This window comes from Hippocampus bargibanti, linkage group LG13, assembly GCF_051943395.1.
Source record: "Hippocampus bargibanti isolate YZ-2025 linkage group LG13, ASM5194339v1, whole genome shotgun sequence".
Classification (NCBI taxonomy): domain Eukaryota; kingdom Metazoa; phylum Chordata; class Actinopteri; order Syngnathiformes; family Syngnathidae; genus Hippocampus; species Hippocampus bargibanti.
Genome location: NC_142746.1, coordinates 20070175 through 20091488, shown reverse-complemented (window position 1 = coordinate 20091488; position 21314 = coordinate 20070175). Strand labels below are relative to the sequence as shown.

The following is a 21314-nucleotide window of genomic DNA, read 5'->3' as shown; positions in this document are numbered from 1 at the left end:
TACAAAAATTCCCAGCAGACAAATCAGCCCATTTTCAATGGAGCTTGTGCGCCATCTTGTGCATTTTCTGGGCGCTACATTGGAGTCCAGATGGCTGGAATTGATACGGAAGGACTTCTTTAATCGATTGCAAACATTTATGCTTTCCTCTTCAGAACTATTTGAATCATATTCATAATTGGATGAGTAACAAGAAAGCATCTTCTCAGAATCTGAACTCTCTGAAGCCATTGTTCTGTTTCTGGGGCAAAGCAGTGTGTGACCAATAGTGATGTCACGAACAAAGGGGCGGGACTTTCTAAATCTCCCCAGTTCCGAGCTCGTTATGTGGCAGTTTTGGGACACTTTAACTCATTTTTATTGGCGTTTTGCATTTGACTAAAAATATAAGCCTGTGTGTTTTGGATATTTTAGATGCTATAAAACGTTTTTCTGATGTCAGTTAGGAAACAAAAAAATGGTGTCGGTTGTCCTTTAAAGGCAAGTTCACGTTCAGGCCAGATGAGTCAGAGTTTGGTCATTGGTATGTGCAGGTTATTCCAAGGTCCCATCCACAAGTCCTCCTCATCCGATATGGCGTGATCGCTGTGGGCCGGCAGCGTCTCCCTGCTGGCCTTGCGAATGTCCACCGAAGTCTCCAGTTCCTCGTCGCCGCTATTCCTGCTGAGCGAGGATCTTCCCAGACTGCTTTTTGAACCGGAACTTTTCAGTGCGTTCAGGCCAGAGCCCAGCGAGCCGCAAGAGGCGTTAAGACCGACGTCCGTATCGGGCGGGACGACGCACGTCCCAGCCCCGTCGTCCGCGATGCCATCGAGGCCCTCAACACTCACAATGGGCGACGGCTCTTCGTGAGTCACCCCTAGCTTGTCCAGTTTTTTAAACTGGGAACCCACCTTGAGGTTGTTAGCGTGGGGCGTCCGTCGGGTTCGAACAATCGTGCCGTTCTGAGCAAGGTAGATGTTCCCGTTGACGTTGCCGTGGCTGCCGGGCGCTCGGCACCTCTGCGTCTCGCTGGAGCTCTCCTCTCCTGTGGAGGTGGACTCGGTTTCTCGATCGACTGCCGTCATTGTTCGTTTCTTTCTCCCCAGCTGAGAAAAAGAGCATGGAAATCGGTTGGTACCAGTACATGGTATTGTTGCAGAATACCACAACAAAGAAGAGGACGACGGTCGACCTTCACACAATCATATAGACCAGTGGTTCTTAACCTGGGTTCAATCAAACCCTAGGGGTTCGGTGAGTCGGTCTCAGGGGTTTGTTGGATCCTCCGCCATAGAGGTCCACCCCTTAGTCTAGTCTGCAGTTAGAAGTAACAGTCATTGGAAGAAGGGTTCGATGAATGAGCATATGAAACTGGTGGGGTTCGGTGCCTCCAACAAGATTAAGAACCAGTGATATAGACCCAAGAGAGAATTGTCAAAGCAAACTCAGAAGATGGGAAAGAACTTTTTTAGTAACAGTCTAGAGGCAAAGCAGAAGAAGTGAGCTTCAGTGGAACTTGGAGAAGACGAAAGCACACGAGTGTTCACTCCCATGCAGAGATCGCCAATGCTCTCTTACTTGACAATGACAATCGTGTTTTTCTAGAAGGCCGTGAGGTCCCTCTCCGACTCGGAATCGGAATCTGACGTCGCCTCACTTTCTCCGGTGTCTTTACTGGCCTCCGAAGCAGATTTCTCCGTGGAGATGGCGTCTTCATCGACCTCGGTAATTGCCGACAATCCTCCGTAAGTCTCTTCAGAAGTGCCGCTGATGCTCCTGATGTCGGATGGATAAAGGTATGGGGTGCTGGTGTAAGAGGTGGATGGCACGGGGTCGGCCACACTGGACTTTTCGGATGAGGATTTTTCGCTCACGTCACCGGCGGACTCTTTGCTTTCTGCGGCGGACTCTTTGCTTTCTGCGGTGGACTCTTTGCTTTCTGCGGTGGACTCTTTGCTTTCTGCGGCGGACTCTTTGCTTTCTGCGGCGGACTCTTTGCTTTCTGCGGTGGACTCTTTGCTTTCTGCGGCGGACTTTATGCTTTCTACGGCGGACTCCGATGCTGATACTTCTTCCTCGCTCTCCTCTGTGATTGTGGTTTCCGTCCTGTGTGTCAGGATAGACCTTCGGGAGTGCGGACTGCCACTGCCGGTGGACCCGGTAACTGAGGAACTTCTCTTACTGCTCAAAGAATTGTCCTCAATCACCTGACTGCCTTTGCACGACCCACTGACGGAGTCTGAACCAGATATTTTACTGTGTCCGGACCCTTTAGAAAAAGACCCTTCACTGGCTGACCCCGACTCTGCCTCGCTGACTGTTCCTGTTCCAGATTCGGCTTCGCTCAACTCCTCGCTGGACTTCTCAGATATTAATGTGCTCGCTGACGTTTCGGTCTTTTGCGATGACCTCACAGTTGAACCTGATAAAGAGCCAGATTTGCGGGTGCTTGAACTTTGACTTGTGAGACTTCCACGACCGCTATGAGTCCTGCTGCCGCTCTGACTCCTGCTTTCAGTGGTGCTTCCGCTCACACTACTACTGCTACTACCCCGTCGACTGCCACTGCCAGTGTCACTACTCTCCTTGCTAGCCTCAGTTGCCGATGATCCAATGGTTGAGCGGACAGTGGAGCTGTTGTCTTTAGCGCTACTGCTCGTCTCTTTCTCGTCCGACTCCTCATCCGATTCTGATCCTGACCCCTTCTCTGTTGTCGTCCCTGTTCCTTTCTCCGAATCAGATGCTTTGGTGGATTCGGACTCAGAGTATCTCTCTGTTTCTGACTCTTGCTCTGAACCAGAGTCCTTCTCTGTTTCAGACTCTTTCTCTGTCCCTGACGGCTTCTCAGATTCAGTTTCTTTTTCGGATCCCGACTCTTTCTCAGTAACGGATTCTTTCTCAGGAATTGATTTATTTTCAGTTTCTTCCCCTTCAGAGGTGCTTTCGCCATCGGAATCCCCAGGGTCTCCGTCGGGCTCTTCTTCTGAGTCCACGGTGCTTTCGTTGGCGTCGTCCCGATCTAAATCCACTTTCAGGTACTCTGTGTCCACGCTGGTTTTCTCTGAGGACTCCTCATCTGAGGTTTTGTCCTTGGTGCTCCCGCTTGTTCCCGCCTCTGGCTCACTTTCCGTCACACTAATGGACACTTTTGATTTCTTCTCCTCTTCGCTCGTCACTTGTGAAGCCTCCTCATCCCTCTCGCTGCCAGTAACGCTTGCGCTCCCGTGCGACCTTCTGCGTGCCTGCAACTTCATACCAATGTTGATTTTCTTCAAAACTTGACCAAGATGGCTGCGAGCGCCCGACTTTCTGTCGATGGGTCCACCGGGTGTTTGCCCATCACTCAGACTCTCCAGACTGTCAATTCGGCGGGCTGACATCAGCTTGGCGTAATCCTTATCTTTTTTCCTGACGCCAAACATCTTGAACATTTTGGCTTTCTTCCATGGAGACGGGCCAGCAGCAACAGACGCCTGCGTTGCTTTCTTGCTGGCTGCCAGAAGTTTGCTGAGTTTGATGACAGACTTCAGCTTCTTGGCAGCAGTGGACGGCTCCGCGTCAGCTTCTGGTTCAGCCGGCTCGATTGCTTCCTCATCCCTAAACGCAACCCTCCTTGGTGGACCTCGGCCCCTAGGGCCGCTGCCGCGGCCCCTTCCTCTGCCTCGCCCCTACGACAGCGATATTCAATTCATCATCCTTTGGTACCGATGATACCGCCGCCACGGAGCTCGTTCAATCATAAACTGTGCGCACTTTAGGAAAGCGATGCTTGACATTTGGATGATGGCAAAAGGCGGAGTACCTCAGGGCCACGGGGACTGTAGTAATAACGATCATCTTCCATAATGGCCTCCCCATATTCATCATACATTGGCGCGATCAACCTCCTCCGACTGCCATACTGAGGGAGATCATACCTTTCGAAACAGATTTAAACAACACAGGAAGCGCATGTCATTTTGCGTATCGGCCCAATTATTTATTGGAAGGGCTGAAACGCATTTGCTCAGAGTTGTAACAGCAATCAAATGAACCACTAGAATGCAAACGTGCTCAAGTGGCAAACTTATATGCCGGCAAAACAAAAATAATTCCCAAGAGCCAATTAAAATACTCAAAGATGAAAATGTGGTGCGGTGACTGCAAGGACATGGACTGTCGGATAATTAAGAGTGAAGCCTCGCCCTGTGGTACACCTCGCAAATAAATACAGATAAAAAAGTATCACGTCTCACTGATGATCACACTCATTAGCCAAAGCAAATTGCCCGTCAAGGCGTCAGTAGTTTCTTTCAACGGCGTGAAAAGGATCCAATTGGAGTCCCCGCCCCCTCATGTCGAAGTAGTCACCTGCTAACATTTCCCCAGCAGCTGTTACAATTGCGGTCGCTTGTTCTCACCATTTCATGCCATGCGGGAGGTGTAATTGGCAACTTGAAACGCTCCCGAATCAGAAAGTCAACATCGTCTTTTCATGAGCCAAACTCGTGTAAGCATAATTGATCCGGTTTCCAAAGGAATGCGGTCTGAATGAATGCGGAATCACTGTAGTCACAGAGGCGACGATTTATTAATGTATTTATGTATGTATGTATTCATGTATTTGTTTATGTATTTATTTATGCATTTATGTATGTATGTATTTATTTATGTATTTATGTATTTATTTATTTATGTATTTATGTATTTATGTATGTATTTATATATTTATATATTTATTTCTGTATTATGTATCTATGTACCTGTATCAGTTTTTCTATTTATTTATTTATTTATTTATTTATTTATTTATTTATTTATTTATTTATTCATTTATTCATTCATTCGTTCATGTGTTCATTTATTCATGTCTTTATTTTTATGTATTTATTTATGTATTTATTGAACAATAATAATACAATGTATTTATTTATGTATTTATTTATTCATCTATTTACTTATTCATTTATTTTAATACACTTATCAATGCAAATAAATAAGTAAATAAATACATTTGAAGAACATTTGGCCACAAAAGTGGATTGCTGACAAAATAAATTAATAAAAAAAATAAAAATACATATTTATTTACTTATATATTCATTTAAATACATTTATCAATGTAAATACACAAAATGTATCAATACATTGATCATAAATACATTTACAGTATTAATGTAAAAATAAATAAATAAATAATCATTATTATTTTTATTTTTATTATTATTATTAATAATTCATTTATTATGTCAGTGATCCATTTTTGTCACCAAATAGTCTTAAAATTGCACAGTTTGGACCAAACACCCATGCAAGAGGACTTGCAGAACAGAAAATGAATGCTAACGTTTTGCATTTGTATGACAGTAAAAATTATGCCGGTATAGATATGAAAGTTTTTAAGATGGAAAATTGTGAGATTGACAAGTACAAGAAATCGAAACAAAGCAACACTTGATTGTTTTTATGCTTAAAAAATGTTCCCTGACCAATTTGCAAGTCATTTCCCTCCCCTGACCGAATCTACACGACACACTCTGTACTTATTTTCAAGGTTACTTCTGCAATGTTTTTATTTTATTTTTTATATTCATGACGTAATGGCCGCGCACCTGCTTCATTTGTTTAGAATAAGCCCAGAAGAGGTGAGTTCCATTTTGCGAAAAAGACATCTGTATGCTCACCCTTGATCATAATTATAGTAGTCTTGCGCGTAGTAGTCTTGGCCGGGGTCGATGCCGGACTCCATGGAGAGTTCCTGCATTTGAGACACACAGAGAGAGAAAGGGAGAAAGAAATTCATGAATACGAGGAAAAGCATCAGCGGACAAGACGCACGTGGCTCAAGACTTGAGTAAAAACGGGGCAAGTGAATAGTGGGCGGGGAGGGGGAAGGGGCAGCATATCTAACCTCTGGTCTCAGCAGAGATGGTCTCAGCAGTTGCGGATGCTGCCAGTGATTAGTGCAGGAAGAAGAAGAAGAAGAAGACAAAGACGATCGCCAGGAGAGACACAAACAGGGTTTAAAAGAATTTGAGTACTTTTAGTCACGTCTGCAGGCAATTGGCGAGGAAAATGATCATTGTGAATGACTTGGAATGGAATATCGGAGAATTAGACAGTGTGTAAATTGATAATGGGAAAATGTGAAATCAGAAGCACACTTTTTTGGGGGAGTAGGGGGGGGGGATTAAAATCATTTTTGTTGTTGCTGTCATAGTCCAATAAGAAATTGATTACTTGAACTTTCATTTTAGATTCAATCCTTTTCATGCACTCTGTAACCCGACAACCTGATAAGACCTCTGACCCTGAAAAGGTATTAAAAAATACAGAGATACCTCAACTTACAAACGCTTTAGCTCACGAACTTTTCACCTTACGAACATTAATTCACGAGAATATAATCTTGCCATACGAAATAGTTTTCGGCAGATGAACACCAAACCACTTAGCGTCCCAGTAGCAGTATGCAAAATCGATCATTGCTACAAGTGGCTATGGGTGTTTCTGTGTTGTCTCATCAACAGTCTCAGGTAATAGAAGAGGTTGAAAAACTTTTGTTGATTTGGATTAACGAAAAGCAGCTAGCAGGGGACAGTGTGTGAGGGTATTATCGCCGAGAAAGCATGGCAACTTTACTCGGATATTATCAAGAGGCAACTACATCAACGACTATCATAAAGGTAAATAAAACACCTTTATTATATAGTCATTATATGATACAGACATTGTGAGGTCGGTTGAGGAGGGACAAAGAGAGCAAGATAGACGTGTTGGGAAAGCCGTTATAAAAGACGGACAGGATGTGACGTATAGGATATGACATCATGTAAAGGCGGGCAGGATATGACGTGTCAGGAAGTCCAAGAAAAACAAAACGATGCAAAAAGATGTTCATATAGCGAATTGCCCCAATAGCTACGTTCCTCATCAAGTGTTTAATGCTGAGGAAACAGGCCACTCCATTCCATCAACAACCATCACAAAGGTCAATAAAACGACTTTATTATACAGTACAGTTTATTTCTTTCATGATCATAACATAGCACATTTATTATACGTAAAATAAGGTATATTTTGTGTAGTTTTAAGGCTTATTTAGTAGAAAATTATGTTTTATGGGGACCTGGGAATGGATTATTCTCTTTTTTATGGTTTCTAATGAGAAATAAATGTTTGGCAGATGAACTTTTCGCCTTACACACACTTTCTGGGAACCAAGTTCGTAAACTGATGTATCAATGTAATATATATATATATATATATATATATATATATATATATATATATATATATATATATATATACAGTAAAGTCTCGTTATATCGATATCGGATATATCGATAGTCCCGGTTATATCGATACTATTTCTATGCACGCACGGAGAAAATTACATGCAAACAGGGTCGGATATATCGATAGTCCCGGTTATATCGATATTTTTTCGGACTCCCTTGAATATCGATATAACGAGACTTTACTGTGTATATATATAATTTTTTTTAATTTTATTGTAGTTTTTTTGGACAGTTTCGAGATGTGTTGAAGATGTTCCATTTTCAGAAACTGCTCTTGTGCTTGCTTGTTCAACATTTTCCCATTATAGGAGGCGCAGATAAGAATGATAGAATGGAAAAAGGGCCCCACATCATAACATGCACGTACTTACTTACCTGTCTCCCGTATCCTCGCCTCCTTTGTGCCGGAAAAAAAACAGAGGTGGAAGGGGGTGGGATTGGACAAATAATGACTTGGACTGAAATTGACATTTACCATAAAATGAAATGTTTGGTCTACATTTATGGCGCATCTCAGTTCTGCTGACCGGTGACGAAATTGTCACTATGTTTTCAAATATGCAGTTACAACGTTGCGATATTTTGGGAAAGATGCCCCGGGCCCATTTAACCACTCCCTTCCCTTCCCTTCCCGTCTTTATCTCTTATTCAAAGATGAGCAGGAAAAAAATTGCAACAATGAATGCACATATCAAATATAGATGGTAGATTAGAATTCATTTAAAAAAACACAAAAAAATGCTGACGCAGCTATTCCTAGATAATCTCCAGGCAGATATTAAACGAACGCGGCAATTCCGGGAGGGATGATAACTCAAACAAAGTTAATAAAAGTGTCCTTGGTTATCGCGGTGCACATATTGTGCCACATCGTTTTCGACAGGCGGCAATGGCGCTTTTGGCGTTTTGACTAAAACGAAGCCTGTAAATCTTGAAATCCATCACGAGGGCTCTGCTGCGAGCAACAATGCATCTACAGAGTGCTCATTATAAGTCAATAGGAAAAAACCGAATGGGCTTTGCGAAAGCTTCCAGGAGCACAAACGCCAACTTGTCACATCACCAATAACGACTTCACCGGCATGCCGATATATGACCTGATCGCAGGGATGGTTGGGGGGGGGGGGGTGTCTGGGGAGCTGTAAAGTCTATGCTAGGGGCGGTATTTGCGCGGGACATGAAAAGTGGGCTTTGATGGATGACTTCTTGGCTCTTCTTCGATACTTGACCAAGCCGATGAGAAGCTCTAATGCTTGACATGATTTGGGGGCGGGCATATGCCGATACCAGATATCCGATCAGGCTGATACCGCCCTTTATTTGAGAGCAGTGGATGTCTGGTGGAGTTTGCCGATACCAGCTACCGATACTATGAATACGCCGTAAGAAAAATGGTTCTTAATTTTTTTTACACCAAGAACGTAAAAAAGTATTTGGCACTCCCTTAAAATGACTAAAGTGTCCAAGCTGGCTAGCTATTAGCTATCTAGATGGATAGCTGTTGGATTTCTAGCTGGCTGGCTGTTAGCTGGCTAGCTGTTGGCTATCTGACTATCTAGTAGCAATTTATTAGCTATTCATTAGCTGGCTGGCTGTAAGCTAGCTAGCTGTTGGCTATCTGGCGATATATTAACTATTTATTTGCTATCCATTAGCTATCTAGCTATTAGCAATGTAGCTAACTGGCTGTAAGCTGTCTAGCTGGCTATCTATTAGCTATTTATTTGATATCCATGAGCTAGCTAGCTAGCTAGCTTTCTATCTGAGTTACTTAGGGGTTGAGTGCTAGCTATTTATTAGCTAGCTATTATTTAGCTAGCTAACTATTCATTAGCTAGATAGCTAGCTTTCTATCTATCAAGTTATTTCCGGGTTGAGTGATCGCTGGCGCATGTGGCTGCCGCTGGTCTCCCACAGAAAAACTTTATCCTGTGACTGTAAAGTGACCTTGAGAGTTTTGAAAGGTGCTTATAAATCAAATGTATTATTATTATTATTATTATTATTATTATTATTATTATTATTCTTAAATAAATAAACAATAAACAATAAATAAATAAATAAATACATAAATAAATAAATATGGTATCAAGCAGTGGCGGGCCGTCAGAGCCCGCAAGGCCTTCTCTGCTGGCCTAAAAATATCTGAATCACAGTCTGATGTGAATTATATTTCGTCAAAGAATTCTTATTCGATAATTCCAAATTTTTCAGCTTCCTTTCATTGCTTTTCCCTTGTTGGGCTGCTTCCAGATGTGTGTTTTTGTTTTTAAGCATCTAACCAATCACATTTAAGCCATCATTTGTTACCAGGATCAGAAATCTGCTTGTACGCCTTCACAATCGATTCTGCAGGCCCTGAAGCATAAAAATAAAGGTCGATAAAACTGTTGCTTTAACCAATAAGAGTTTGAGTTGGCAAGCCAAGGCCTGCTATCGGGCGCTGTAAACGTCAGTTATCACAAACTATGATTGGCTAGTCACATGAATGGCCAGTGAATAGCCAATCATAGTAAAACTAGCCGCTAGTGATAAGCGCATAATGGCAAGAGCAAGCACACTGGATCTACACCGAGCTGCAGATTTATTTATTTGGGAAGCTGTTTTGTATTATGCGGCAATTAAAAATACATAAAAAAATAAATAACATATTTTTATATATAATATAAATCAGAAATCAGAAAACCTTTATTCGTCCCACAATGAGGGAATTTGCAGTAAAATACTGTACAATATTGTCGCTCCCCTGTGGGCTGTAAAGCCACTTGACCACAGCTCTGAAATAATTTGCAAGATTTCAAAATAAAAATCCAATAAAGAAACCAAATAAGATAAAGTCAAATAAAAACGTCAGCACTTTACCTTGAGCAACTCCAATTCCATCAGGCAACATTTATCTATCATCTGACTAAGCTCTCCGCCCATCAGCTCTGACGGCACCAGTAGTGACAACAGACTCGAATTCCGATATCATTCCGATGTTGTCAAAGGTAGCTAGAAATTAGCATTTCTTGAGTCTAGCTTTTTCACTGGGTCATCACCCCTGTTATTGACTCGAGCGAAACAGCTACGGCATCAAAACAGCAGTTAGCATTGACTTCCGACTTTGTACTGTCGGAAATGAAAGACCTCCCCCTTCGCAATTCCTCCTTTTCCCCTTCTCCCCCCAATCATGTTGCTGCAGGCAACGGAGTGAAAAGGTAAGCGATCATCTCGAGATTAACAAGAAGCTAGTCGAGGATTGGAAGGTACTATCTGTGTGGGAAGAAGGAAGCAAATAAATGGAACACATGGTGGGTGAATGAGAGCAAGAGGGGGGCAGCCTAGGGGGGTAATTGTCGGTAACTGTACTTGACAGTCCGACGGGCAGCAACGCTGACTCTCCACAGAGAGATTGATTGGTCCTGTAATTAGCCTTTTCAAGTGTGCTGCACAACATCAGAGTGACTACTTTATCAAGCTGGGTGGATCTCTGTAGACATGTGAATTGACAGGAGACTGCAGGGGTCTCCTCGTTCGAGATCAGCTCGTCGAGGGGAATCGGCCAACGTGATTGACTCTGCAGCCACAACGCTAGTCGTTGAGCGACAGCTTCGCTCGGTACAAAATAGAATTGTCCCGTATGCGGCCACATATTACCCTTTCCATATTTACGACCTCCCATTACAGGCAAGATGACATCAGAGACATGCAGCGGACACTGTGATTATTATTGGACATGAACATATAGAGCAACGGATTGCGCGTACTTTGAATTACTTACCGGGGATAGCATTTGCGCGTCTTGAATATTTACAAGCTCATATCCTAGAAATGCGGGCGCCTTTGGGGAAATGCTTGAGTTATGGGTAATTCCTGGATCTTTTGAAGAAGTGGAATAAAATAGATTTCCTTCTGGCTAATTTCAGTTTTGAACTGCGTTTGGATCTGTCATCATGATAATTATCCGGCGCTTGTCTTTAACGATTCTAGCTATCTATCCATCTATCTATCCATTGATCTATCTTTCCATCGATGCATCCATCCATCCACCCATCGATCTATGTATCCATCCACCCATCGATCGATCGATCGATCGATCCATCCATCCATCCATCCATCCATCCATCCATCCATCCATCCATCCATCGATCTAGCTATCTATTCATCGATCTAGCTCCCCATCGATCTAGCTACCCATCGATCTAGTTATCCAGCGATCTATCAATCCATCGATCCATTCATCCATGTACATAGACCATTCTTCTGATTGGTCAACTGCACTCAGAAGTTAAAGTTTCAAGGTCACAGAAAATAAAATGCAACGAGTGTCCACCCGACTACAGCCGTTAATCAAAAACTGCAATTTGACAGAAGACAAATGTTATAAACTTTTATGGAGCAATGCAGGCCTATAAAAAGTACAAATCAATCTGGCAAAGCTGAGTACACTCTCTTTGGCAGTTGGCGGCTTTCAACAGCAACATCGAGATGTTTAAAAACAAAAGTAAAATAAAAGCTCTGTGTCTCTGTCAGAAACCTACACATTCAAAAATGTCGACTAGATGCCAAACTACCAGTTGTGCAAAATTCATAAAGCGATAAACAGAGAACATGAAAAACAAAGAGACAAAAGAGCGGAGATGTAAAAAGTTCCAAAACAACATGAGTATGAAGAAAGACGAGAGAGACAGACAAAGAGAAAACAAGTCAGAAGACTGTGGTTTGAGACGAAGACGGTTCGCTGAGCTCGGCAACGTCCGGGCAGTGACGCTCGGCCGCCACGTTTGGTTTGCTTTCTTCCCTTTCAGCATCGTTCACGCTTGAGCAGATTTGGACCGCAGAGCTGCGAGTGTCGGGCTTTGGCTCGCTTTGCTCATTGCTGAGCTCAGCCTCATGCAGTTTGTCAGCACCCTCTGATTCCTCAGTCACTTGCGGTTTCTTGTACAACTTGGGCACCTTGCAATTCTTGTCGACTTGGCTGTACAAGTTGGCAACAGATCTCTCAATGTCGGCGAGATTCTGGAGGTTTTTAAGGATCCCTTTCAGTTCACGCTTACCGGTCTCTGCCCGCGTTGAGATGACGGGGGATTGGAGCTTGCGATCCGCAACGGGTCGAAGCGAGGACACGGGGGGCAAAGATGTCGGGACGAACTGAAGGGCCGGGCGGATCTGGTCGATGGAAGGTGATGGCGGGGGAGGGAGAGGCGGCGGAGGTGGTGGGACAAACTCTTTGTGAGTTTGAGGAGGAGAGAACTGAGACTTAACGTTAATGGGGGAGGCCCGGTTGCTACTGCTAGATTTATGAACATCAGGGGGTGAGGGTGGAAAGGAAGGTGGATCAGGGCTCGAGGAGTTGGAGGGCGAGGGCGGTGATGGTGGACGCTCCGGGACAGGAGGAGGCGGGTTTTCAGGTGGATCGGGTATGATCTCCACGTGGATCTGACATGGCTGCCCCGTCACGTAATTGGGGATGCAGGAGCTTAACTTCCTGAGGACGGGTGGAGGCGATCTCTGGTCAGGCAGGGGCCAGGACTCGTCTCCCTGGGTGACGACGATACTTGGGGGGACATCCCTGCCGAAGGATGTAGGGTAGTCCATGATTGACAGGAGGGCCTCCGAGGACACCTCCAGCACATGAGTGTCGTCTTGGTCCCTGACAAGTATTGGGGAGGGTGAGCCTAGGCTGTTTTGCAGGAGGGCCTGCTGCTCAAACTGCCTGGCTTGTTCGCGAACGGACATTTTGGTTTCGAAGCTCCCGCTCAGCACGCCAAGGCCGGAGCCGTCCGTTTGTTGCCCGCGTCTCATGGCATCTTGGAGGATCTGCAGTTCCCAGTTGGACGGGTCCATGAGCGCTTGCCTCCGAGGTGCCTCGTTGGCCTCCGCGTGAATACGAGCTGGCATCGTCCAGGCGCACCCTGACCAGTCAGAATACGGAGCCGAAAAGGAGAAGCCATTTTTGGGAGGGCGTTTCCTTCCCGAGAAGATGTCAGGGCTGCCCAGTTGACCGTTGTCATTGTACACGGGGTTGTGGGTGGTGAGCGGGTTGTGGTCGGAAAGGAAGGTCACGTTGCTTTCCGACTTGGGAAGGTTGACACGTAGCGCTCCGTTGCTGTGGGCTGCAAGGGCGCGACAGGCAAAGGTACTAAGAAGCCTTTGGTGGTCGGCTTCCTCAATGACAGACTTTTTAGCCCTGGTCCAGAGAGGGTGGTGCAAAAGAGGAAGGAAAAAAAGCAAAGATTTGAAAACCATTGACAGGGATGTTCTCAGGAAGGGAAAGGCTGTGACGAAAGGGACTAGGAAAAAAGCTACTGTTTGATTCCAGGTTTATGACTATTTGACTATAACTAAAAGTATAATCTATTGAAATTACCAAAGGAAAAGAATACAGTGAAATTGCGTCAAATTAATTGGCCACATTGCAAAATTTGTCAGGGGGCAATTGTGAGATACAGTATACAGTACATGTATCGCTTATTTAAATTGACACTCCTCTCTCCTTGCATTATTTCTCATGGGGACCACTAATGTATCAAGAATTGCCACCCGTCGTAGGCCATATGCAACATTTGAGGATCTGCTGCAAACGCTGCATCATTCTATCCTGGAAGGAATGCTCTGTCATTGCTCAATACACTCCGAGATGTGAGGAGAGGACGAGATGAAGCGGAGGCTTGAGGACAATCCTTTGGATACGCGGGATGAAACGCTTTCCCTTCAGGTCCACGTTACAAAAAGGTCATGCTAATCAAAAGCATACCTGAAAGCTATTAGCTACAAGGGGAATCGAGGCTCCTGTGATAGGTTTGGTGAATTTTTGATGTGGAGATTACTTACTGCAGTCTGAATCCATAGAGACAGGGGGTGGAAAGACATGATGGCAAGGACAGAAAACACAGACAGATGGTAAGATGAACACGGTAGAAACTGGATGTGGGTTTCAATACACGCAATGTTTGGAGCCGCATGAGGTAACACAAAGGCGATGTCGCCTCAGGACGACTGGTGACAGTTGACAGTATGCAGTGCTTAGTACGTCACTTTGAAAAGTGGAGGCGTGCAGCAGAAGGCTTTTTCACGTTCTGTGTCTGAACAATGGACATATATGCCACGAGCAAGCCTGCACGCAACGGGGACTACAGATGTCCAAACATTTACTTCCTAATCTGTCGAGTAAAACCAACCAAAATGTTGCGAATCAACTGACTAGCAGATCATCGGAGTAACTTGAAAACAAACCCTTGTAACAGAAAAAATAGCATTTTACGGCTTACTGTACTTTGCGAACATTTTACCCTCAGAAAATACAATATCAGGTCAGCCCACATACATATAGTGCGGCAACAGCTGTTTTTCACAAGTCATAACTCAAGTATTTCAAGAAATAATAATGCTCAGTGTTTGATTGACACTGTTGATCTGACTATTATTGCAGTTTGCGCTTGTATATTATGCGTTTCAAATACCTAGCTAGATATAGCTAGCTCATGTTTGAAAAATATTTAGCTAGAAGTCTAGTACTCTAGGTCATAGCATGCTAGTTAGCTAAATCGCGAGCTAAATCGTAAGCTAAATCGCGAGCTAAATCGCTAGCCAAATCGCTAATCAAATCGCTAGCTAGCTACAGAGACAGACACACAGACAGATAATACTATTACTACTACTACTACTACTACTACTACTACTAATAATAATAATAATAATAATAATAATAATAATAATATATTTAATTTATAAGTGCCTCTCAAAACTCTCAAGGTCACTTTACAGTCATCCGATCCGTTTTTTCTGTGGGTGAGCAGCGGCAGCCACATGCGCCAGCGTTCACTAAACCTGGAAGAACTCAGCTAGGGAGTTAGCTAGCTGGCAAATAGCCAGTTAGATAGCTAATAGATAGCCAGTTAGAAAGCCAGATAGCTAATAGCTAGCCAGCTAGCTAATAGATAGCCAGCTCAAAGATAGATAGAGTGACAGATTATGGGTTGACCGCTAAACTACGAGATGTCTGGAAACACCCAATAAAAAAATCGACGAAGTCCGTCTTTTCCAACACAAAGTAAATAATTATCGGTGAGGCTGACAAATTGAGGCATCACTCTCAATAGTTTTGAAAGAAAGAGTAAAAATGGAATGTCTCATTTTTGTTTTGAGTGAGTGACATTCCAGTTGGGGAAGGAATGTGTGTGGTTGTATTAACTACCCGGAAAGGATGTTTAAAAATAGAATGTTTGGGGTGACTCACATGCTGCTATCCCCGAGCTCTTCGTAAAGATTGGCCCCCACAGCGCTGGTAGGTGCTGCCTTGCCTCCCGGCGGCAAAGCCATTTGAATCCTGGCGGTTTTGGCACACTCAGCCTGTCGCCTATTTCAAGAAAGCATCGACAGTTCCGCAGACAAATAAACGTTGTCAGAGCAAACACATTAGATGTCAAAAGCATATTAAGACTGTGTGTATTAACCGTAATCACGAAGCTCAGCTGACATGAACTGGATTCCGTCTTTTAAAACTAATGAGCTTTCAAGCATGAAAAGAAACTATTTGTTATAAATGAAACGTTAACCTGCTTATCCGTCCATATGCACACTTTAATATGCCATGTGTCATACAGTGTGTGTTCTGTGTACCGTGGCAATAAAATCCAATTTAAATAGCTAATGAATGACAAACCTGCACCACTTACTTGATCTTTCCGGCTGTAGAATAAAATAATACAACTTTTAAAAATCATGAATGGAAATAATTACTTACTCTTTGAACCTGACGGAGCATATTGGGAAGGACAGGAGAAAGCCAGGGAGAGAGACAAAATAAAAGTCATTAGCCATTATCCTTATATTGTACATAATCTAGCTCAAATTCAATTCTGTGCCCATTTCTACCGTTTGTTTTTATGCATGGACAACATTCTGCTGTCCTTCAAATGGTTAAACTTTAAAATTATTCTTTATACATTTAAAGCTAGCCATAACCTTGCCCCCCTTACCTATCTGACCTTCTTCAAATTTCTATTCCCTCTCGTTATCCTCTTACTCCTTCCACCTCTGTGAGCCCCCCTGCCTGTCTTAGCGCGAAGCGGGACAGAGCTTTCAGCTGCTCTGCCCCCAAACTCTGGAACTCACTTCCTCCCAACATTCGTAACATCGATTCTCTTCCCACCTTCAAATAATAATAATAATAATAATAATAATAATAATAATAATAATAATAATAATAATAATAATAATAATATCGATGAGAAGGTTTCTTCAGCCGTCATCTGTACAAATGTGAAGGTTTCGGACGTTTCGCCTCCTATCCAAGAGGCTTCGTCAGCGAACTAAAGTCTGACTGGTCGTATCGGCCCTATTTATATATCCCTAATGTCCAGACATGGTGGCGCCGGACACAGCGATGATACGTCCCTACTCTCAGGTTGGGGGGGCAGAGGACCCCTCCCTGTGGCCCCAGTGATTGTTCCTACATTCCTGACTAACGACTGGCCTATTACCCCCACTCCCACCGGTATCACCTCATCAGCATAACGACCCTCAAATAATAATAATAATAATAATAATAATAATAATAATACATTTCATTTATAACCGCCTTTCAAAAAATCACATCTCAAAACCCACCTATTTAAAATTGCATTTTCTGTGTATCTCTATCTCTTGTTTATATTTATTATTGTATTTGATTTATTGTATTCTATTTATATTTTATTTATTATTGTATATATGCTTGTCTGTGACTGTAAAGTGTCCTTGAGTGCTTTGAAAGGCCGTTGAAATAAAATGTATTATTATTATTATTATTATTATTTTAATTATTGTTTTTATTATTATTTTTTATTATTATTAAACAATAAATACTCTAAAACCTAGCCGGCTTCCATGAAATCATACCCAAAAAGGCATACTATTATTTCTTGGTGAATTTATATGTGTATCTGCCATATGATAAAGTGCCCTGACGACACAATTTGACAGTCACAACCGACTGCAGATATTTGTTACAAATGACCAGTCATTAATTTGCTTTCCTAAAAAACGCCATCGCGTCGAGGAGGCCAGCAGAGTGCGCAGTCAGCATATATAATGTAAAATAAAAAAAAAAACAAAAAAAAACAACCAGAGAGCAACAAGGGCTTGATCTGAATGCCGTTCCCATTTTTTTTTTTTTTTTTTTTGTGATCCAACAGAAATCCGGTGGGTGTTATACTCACTGCTTGTACGTAACCATGACGATGAGGATGGCGGGGATGCAGCAGAGAATAATGATGATGGCCAGAGCGAGGAGAGCCCCCTCCGTGTAGCCCACAGCTTGGGCGGCCTTCTTAACGCTTGCCACGATGTCCGGTGAGCGAATCTCTAGGATTCGGCCGCCTTCGCCCAGGAAAGGTTGGAACTCCTTGTTGATTTCCAACACGTTCCCGTCGAGGAATCTAGATCGAAGCACAAGCGGGTGTCGCAAATAAATAAAGCCTTTTGCACCATATATGGAGAATAATAGCGGCATGTTGTAGGTGGGAGTCCCCCTTTTTGGTTGTTAGCTGAGATAAAACTGGATCTGAATAACCTGTTCTGGATTATTCAGGCACGGACGGTCCTTACTGTTAAGCAAGGACCTGCTTTTCCCTGATAGGAAGAAAAAAATGTCTTATAAATGTGATTCAATGTGATGCTATGCTAGAATGCAAAACGGGTGACAAAAATAAACAAATAAATTGTCACGTTTTCTCAGACAGATGCTGCGAACGCGAAAACAGGCCCTCAACTGAATCTTGGAAACCAATTGGAATATATTTCTGGTATGTTCAAGCCCTTGAAACAATTGGAGGCTCAGTTATATGTACAGTGATACCTCAGTTTACGAACCCCTTGGCTTACAAACGTTTCGGTTTACGAACGTTAAATTCATGAATATTTTACCTTGGCATACAAACTACTTTTCGGGATACACACGGAGCTGCCACAATGAGTGATGTGTCGTTCGTGAATGAGCCCGTTTTCCTAAAAGAAAATGGCAGCCGGCTTGTTTTGGTCGTCTATTCCCCGCCTCCAGTCGTCGGTTAAAGCCACGTGATTGGTCAAAAACGCAGCAGTGACAGGGGGTGGTTTAAACATTAAAGAGACAGGCAGACGACAGAGAGTGAGCAAATGGATAGAAAACAGTGACATTTGGACTCGTTTCCACTTTGATAGTGAAAGGCAGAGTGTAGACTGCAAGGTTAAAATTCCCATCAATCAGGCTCCACAAATAACCCGCACACGCCATCTGTACACGTGATGCAAAAAGCTATCAACCCAGGTAAACAGAACACAATTGATGAGGAACAAGGTAAAATTATCGCTGAGAAAGCAAGGGATCATTCCTCAAGATGGTGAAAGAAGGCTACATTCCTCATCAAGTGTTTAATGCTGAGGAAACCGGCCACTCCATTCCATCAAGCTATAAACGACCATCACAAAGCTAAATAAAACGACTTTATTATACAGCACAGTTTATTTCTTTAATTATAATACCATAGCACATTTATTATACATAAAATAGAGTATATTTTGTGTAGCTTTAAGGCTTAGAAAATTAGAAAGTAGAAAATCATGGTTTATGGGGACCTGGGAACGGATTATTCTCATTTTAATGGTGTTCTATGGGAAAATAATTTTTGGGATACACACTTTTCGCCTTAAACACTCTGTCTGGGAACCAATTAAGTCACGTTTTCTCAGTCATATGCTGGGAACGCGAAAACAGGCCCTCAACTGAATCTAAGAAAACAATTGGAATATACGTATTTCACCCTTGAAACAATTGCAGGCTTTGTTATATGTCGTTGTGAAAGGGAAGAAAATAATGGGACCAATTTTTCTGGTGCGAAAAGAGTGTGGGGATGAAATCACGCATAGTAAAGTCATTAGCAGTGAGGAGAATCATTTTGTGAGTGTCGCAAAGCTGCAAAGAAAAATAATTCTTGTTTCGGCACTTCTTATGAGGGCTATTGAGCAAACAGCTGAAACGTATTCACCAAGGACAAATCATAGAGTGGACAATAAAAGAAAAACCAATAAGTATATACTTTTTTTCTAGTCATTATTCTGTAAATGAAAATTTGTAGAATAAAAACAATAAATATAAATGAGAAATCCAACACTGCTGTTGAACCGCGACTGTCGGGAAGTCATAAAACGACAATGAACTCATGAATAGCTGCAGCTCGGCGTACTGAAAAAGCCTCAAGCAACCTGAGCAGACTGGAATGAGAATGCAAAAAAAATAAAATAATATTAAAAAATAAAATCATCTTACTTGAAAAGCTCCTGTCGCGAAATAGCTCTGTTAGTAAGCGGGTCGATGGCGTACACCATCAGGTCCGACTTGCTGTAGTCCTCCAGCTCAAAGCCGTCACCGTGGCGACGTGGTCCGATGGCTTCCACGATCACCTTGGCGCCGGGGATCTGGTCCTGGACGTGACGCTCTAGGATACTGGAAATTGCCACAATGCCATTTAAATGAATGAATGAATGAATGAATGAAGGAACGACTGCATAAATAAACATAAATACATAAATAATTAGTCAATAAATAAATAATCAGAAAATAGATATATAAATACAGTAAAGTCTCGTTATATCGATATCGGATATATCGATAGTCCCGGTTATATCGATACTATTTCTATGCACGCACGGAGAAAATTACATGCAAACAGGGTCGGATATATCGATAATCCCGGTTATATCGATATTTTTTTGGACTCCCTTGAATATCGATATAACGAGACTTTACTGTATATAAACAAATACATATAATAAATAATCAGATAATTAAAAAAATATCAGACAATAGATAAATCTATAGAAATAAACAAACGAATAAATAAGCAGAAAAAAACTAATGAATAAATAATCAGACGATAAATAAATATATAAATAAATAATCAGAGAATAGATAAATAAAAAACAAAAAAAATCTGATAATCAAAATAAATATACACAGACTACAAATAAATAAATAAATACATAAATAAATAAATAAATAAATAGACAATAGATAAATAAATACATAAATACAGAAACAAATAAAAATCAGATAATGAAAAAATACATACACACTTCTAATAAACAAACAAATAAATAAATAAATAAATAAATAAATAAATAAATAAATAAATAAATGACTGAATGAATGAATGAATGAATGAATAAATAAATAAATAAATAAATAAATGTGATTTTATGATCCTTTTCGGGCAGGAAGTCCAGGATGGGAGTTGCTTTTACCACCGCCGAGCCAACGTCAATGTCAGCAGTCGGGCAAAAGCACAACTGTGGCGAGTCGGGTGTTATGACAAATCATTTTTTTCAGTGGCAAATTTATCAACTGAATTAGGCGTCTCCTTTAAAACTAATCTGCTTCACATCCTAGCGGGCGGATCCGATGAAGAAAGTGCAATTTGTTTTCGTTTGGTTGTTATTTGTATTTATTTTTTATTACAGCGGGGTGACGCTGTCTATTCAAACAAGGAAAACAATTAACTGCGAGTCACACTGGAGGGCGAGCAAATGTTCTGGAAAATAAAATACTGATTGGATAGAGGGCGGATGTGGCGATATGATGCATCTACCGGAACGTGTTCGCCGTCCCTTTCACGCAGGGAAAGTTATCTACGTAAAATCAAAACTGCAATGATTTCAAATTGAAAATAAATGGCGTTTGTTTTGTTTTAATTTGATTCTCCCATCCCATGATGAGTGAGTGATTGTTCATTTTAGCGCACACGGAAAACGAATGGCTGGAAAATTGCTTCTCACCTTATGAGTTGGTGTCGATTTTCTTCAACCAACGTGGGCGGGACGGTGGACACGATGACTTGCATGTCCAAAGCGTTGACCACAGAAACCTGCAAGAACCACCGTTGAGGTGAAAGATCAGAAGGAAGAAATTGAGAAGATCACGCGGCGTCAAATTGCTCACTTGCCAAATCTGAGAGACGATGGGATACATGGGGAAAAATTGACAGCAACCTAAGTGCTTATAAGGATATTTAAAGGACAACCGACACCATTTTTTGTTTCCTAACTGACATCAGA

The 21314-nt window shown here is 42.2% G+C and overlaps 1 protein-coding gene across 2 annotated transcripts in view; it reads right to left on the bottom strand.

Annotated features, from left to right (window-relative positions):
* Positions 1-954: 954 nt before the first annotated feature.
* Positions 955-21314, bottom strand: part of LOC148889666 (protocadherin-15-like) — a 239531-nt gene continuing 219171 nt past the window's right edge. Inside the window, exons 30-40 of one of the 2 annotated variants that reach the window (XM_089011774.1) lie at positions 21036-21124; positions 19531-19707; positions 17447-17665; positions 15991-15999; positions 15484-15603; positions 7638-7659; positions 5873-5911; positions 5646-5719; positions 3785-3899; positions 1561-3650; positions 955-1088 (exon numbers count right to left, since the gene is read on the bottom strand). In XM_089011774.1, coding sequence (XP_088867900.1) covers positions 1584-3650; positions 3785-3899; positions 5646-5719; positions 5873-5911; positions 7638-7659; positions 15484-15603; positions 15991-15999; positions 17447-17665; positions 19531-19707; positions 21036-21124 — 2931 coding nt within the window. In that variant the 3' untranslated portion in view covers positions 955-1088; positions 1561-1583. Of the gene's footprint in view, positions 1089-1560; positions 3651-3784; positions 3900-5645; positions 5720-5872; positions 5912-7637; positions 7660-15483; positions 15604-15990; positions 16000-17442; positions 17666-19530; positions 19708-21035; positions 21125-21314 lie in introns of those variants that run through there. The other variant, XM_089011773.1, reaches the window with a different exon arrangement.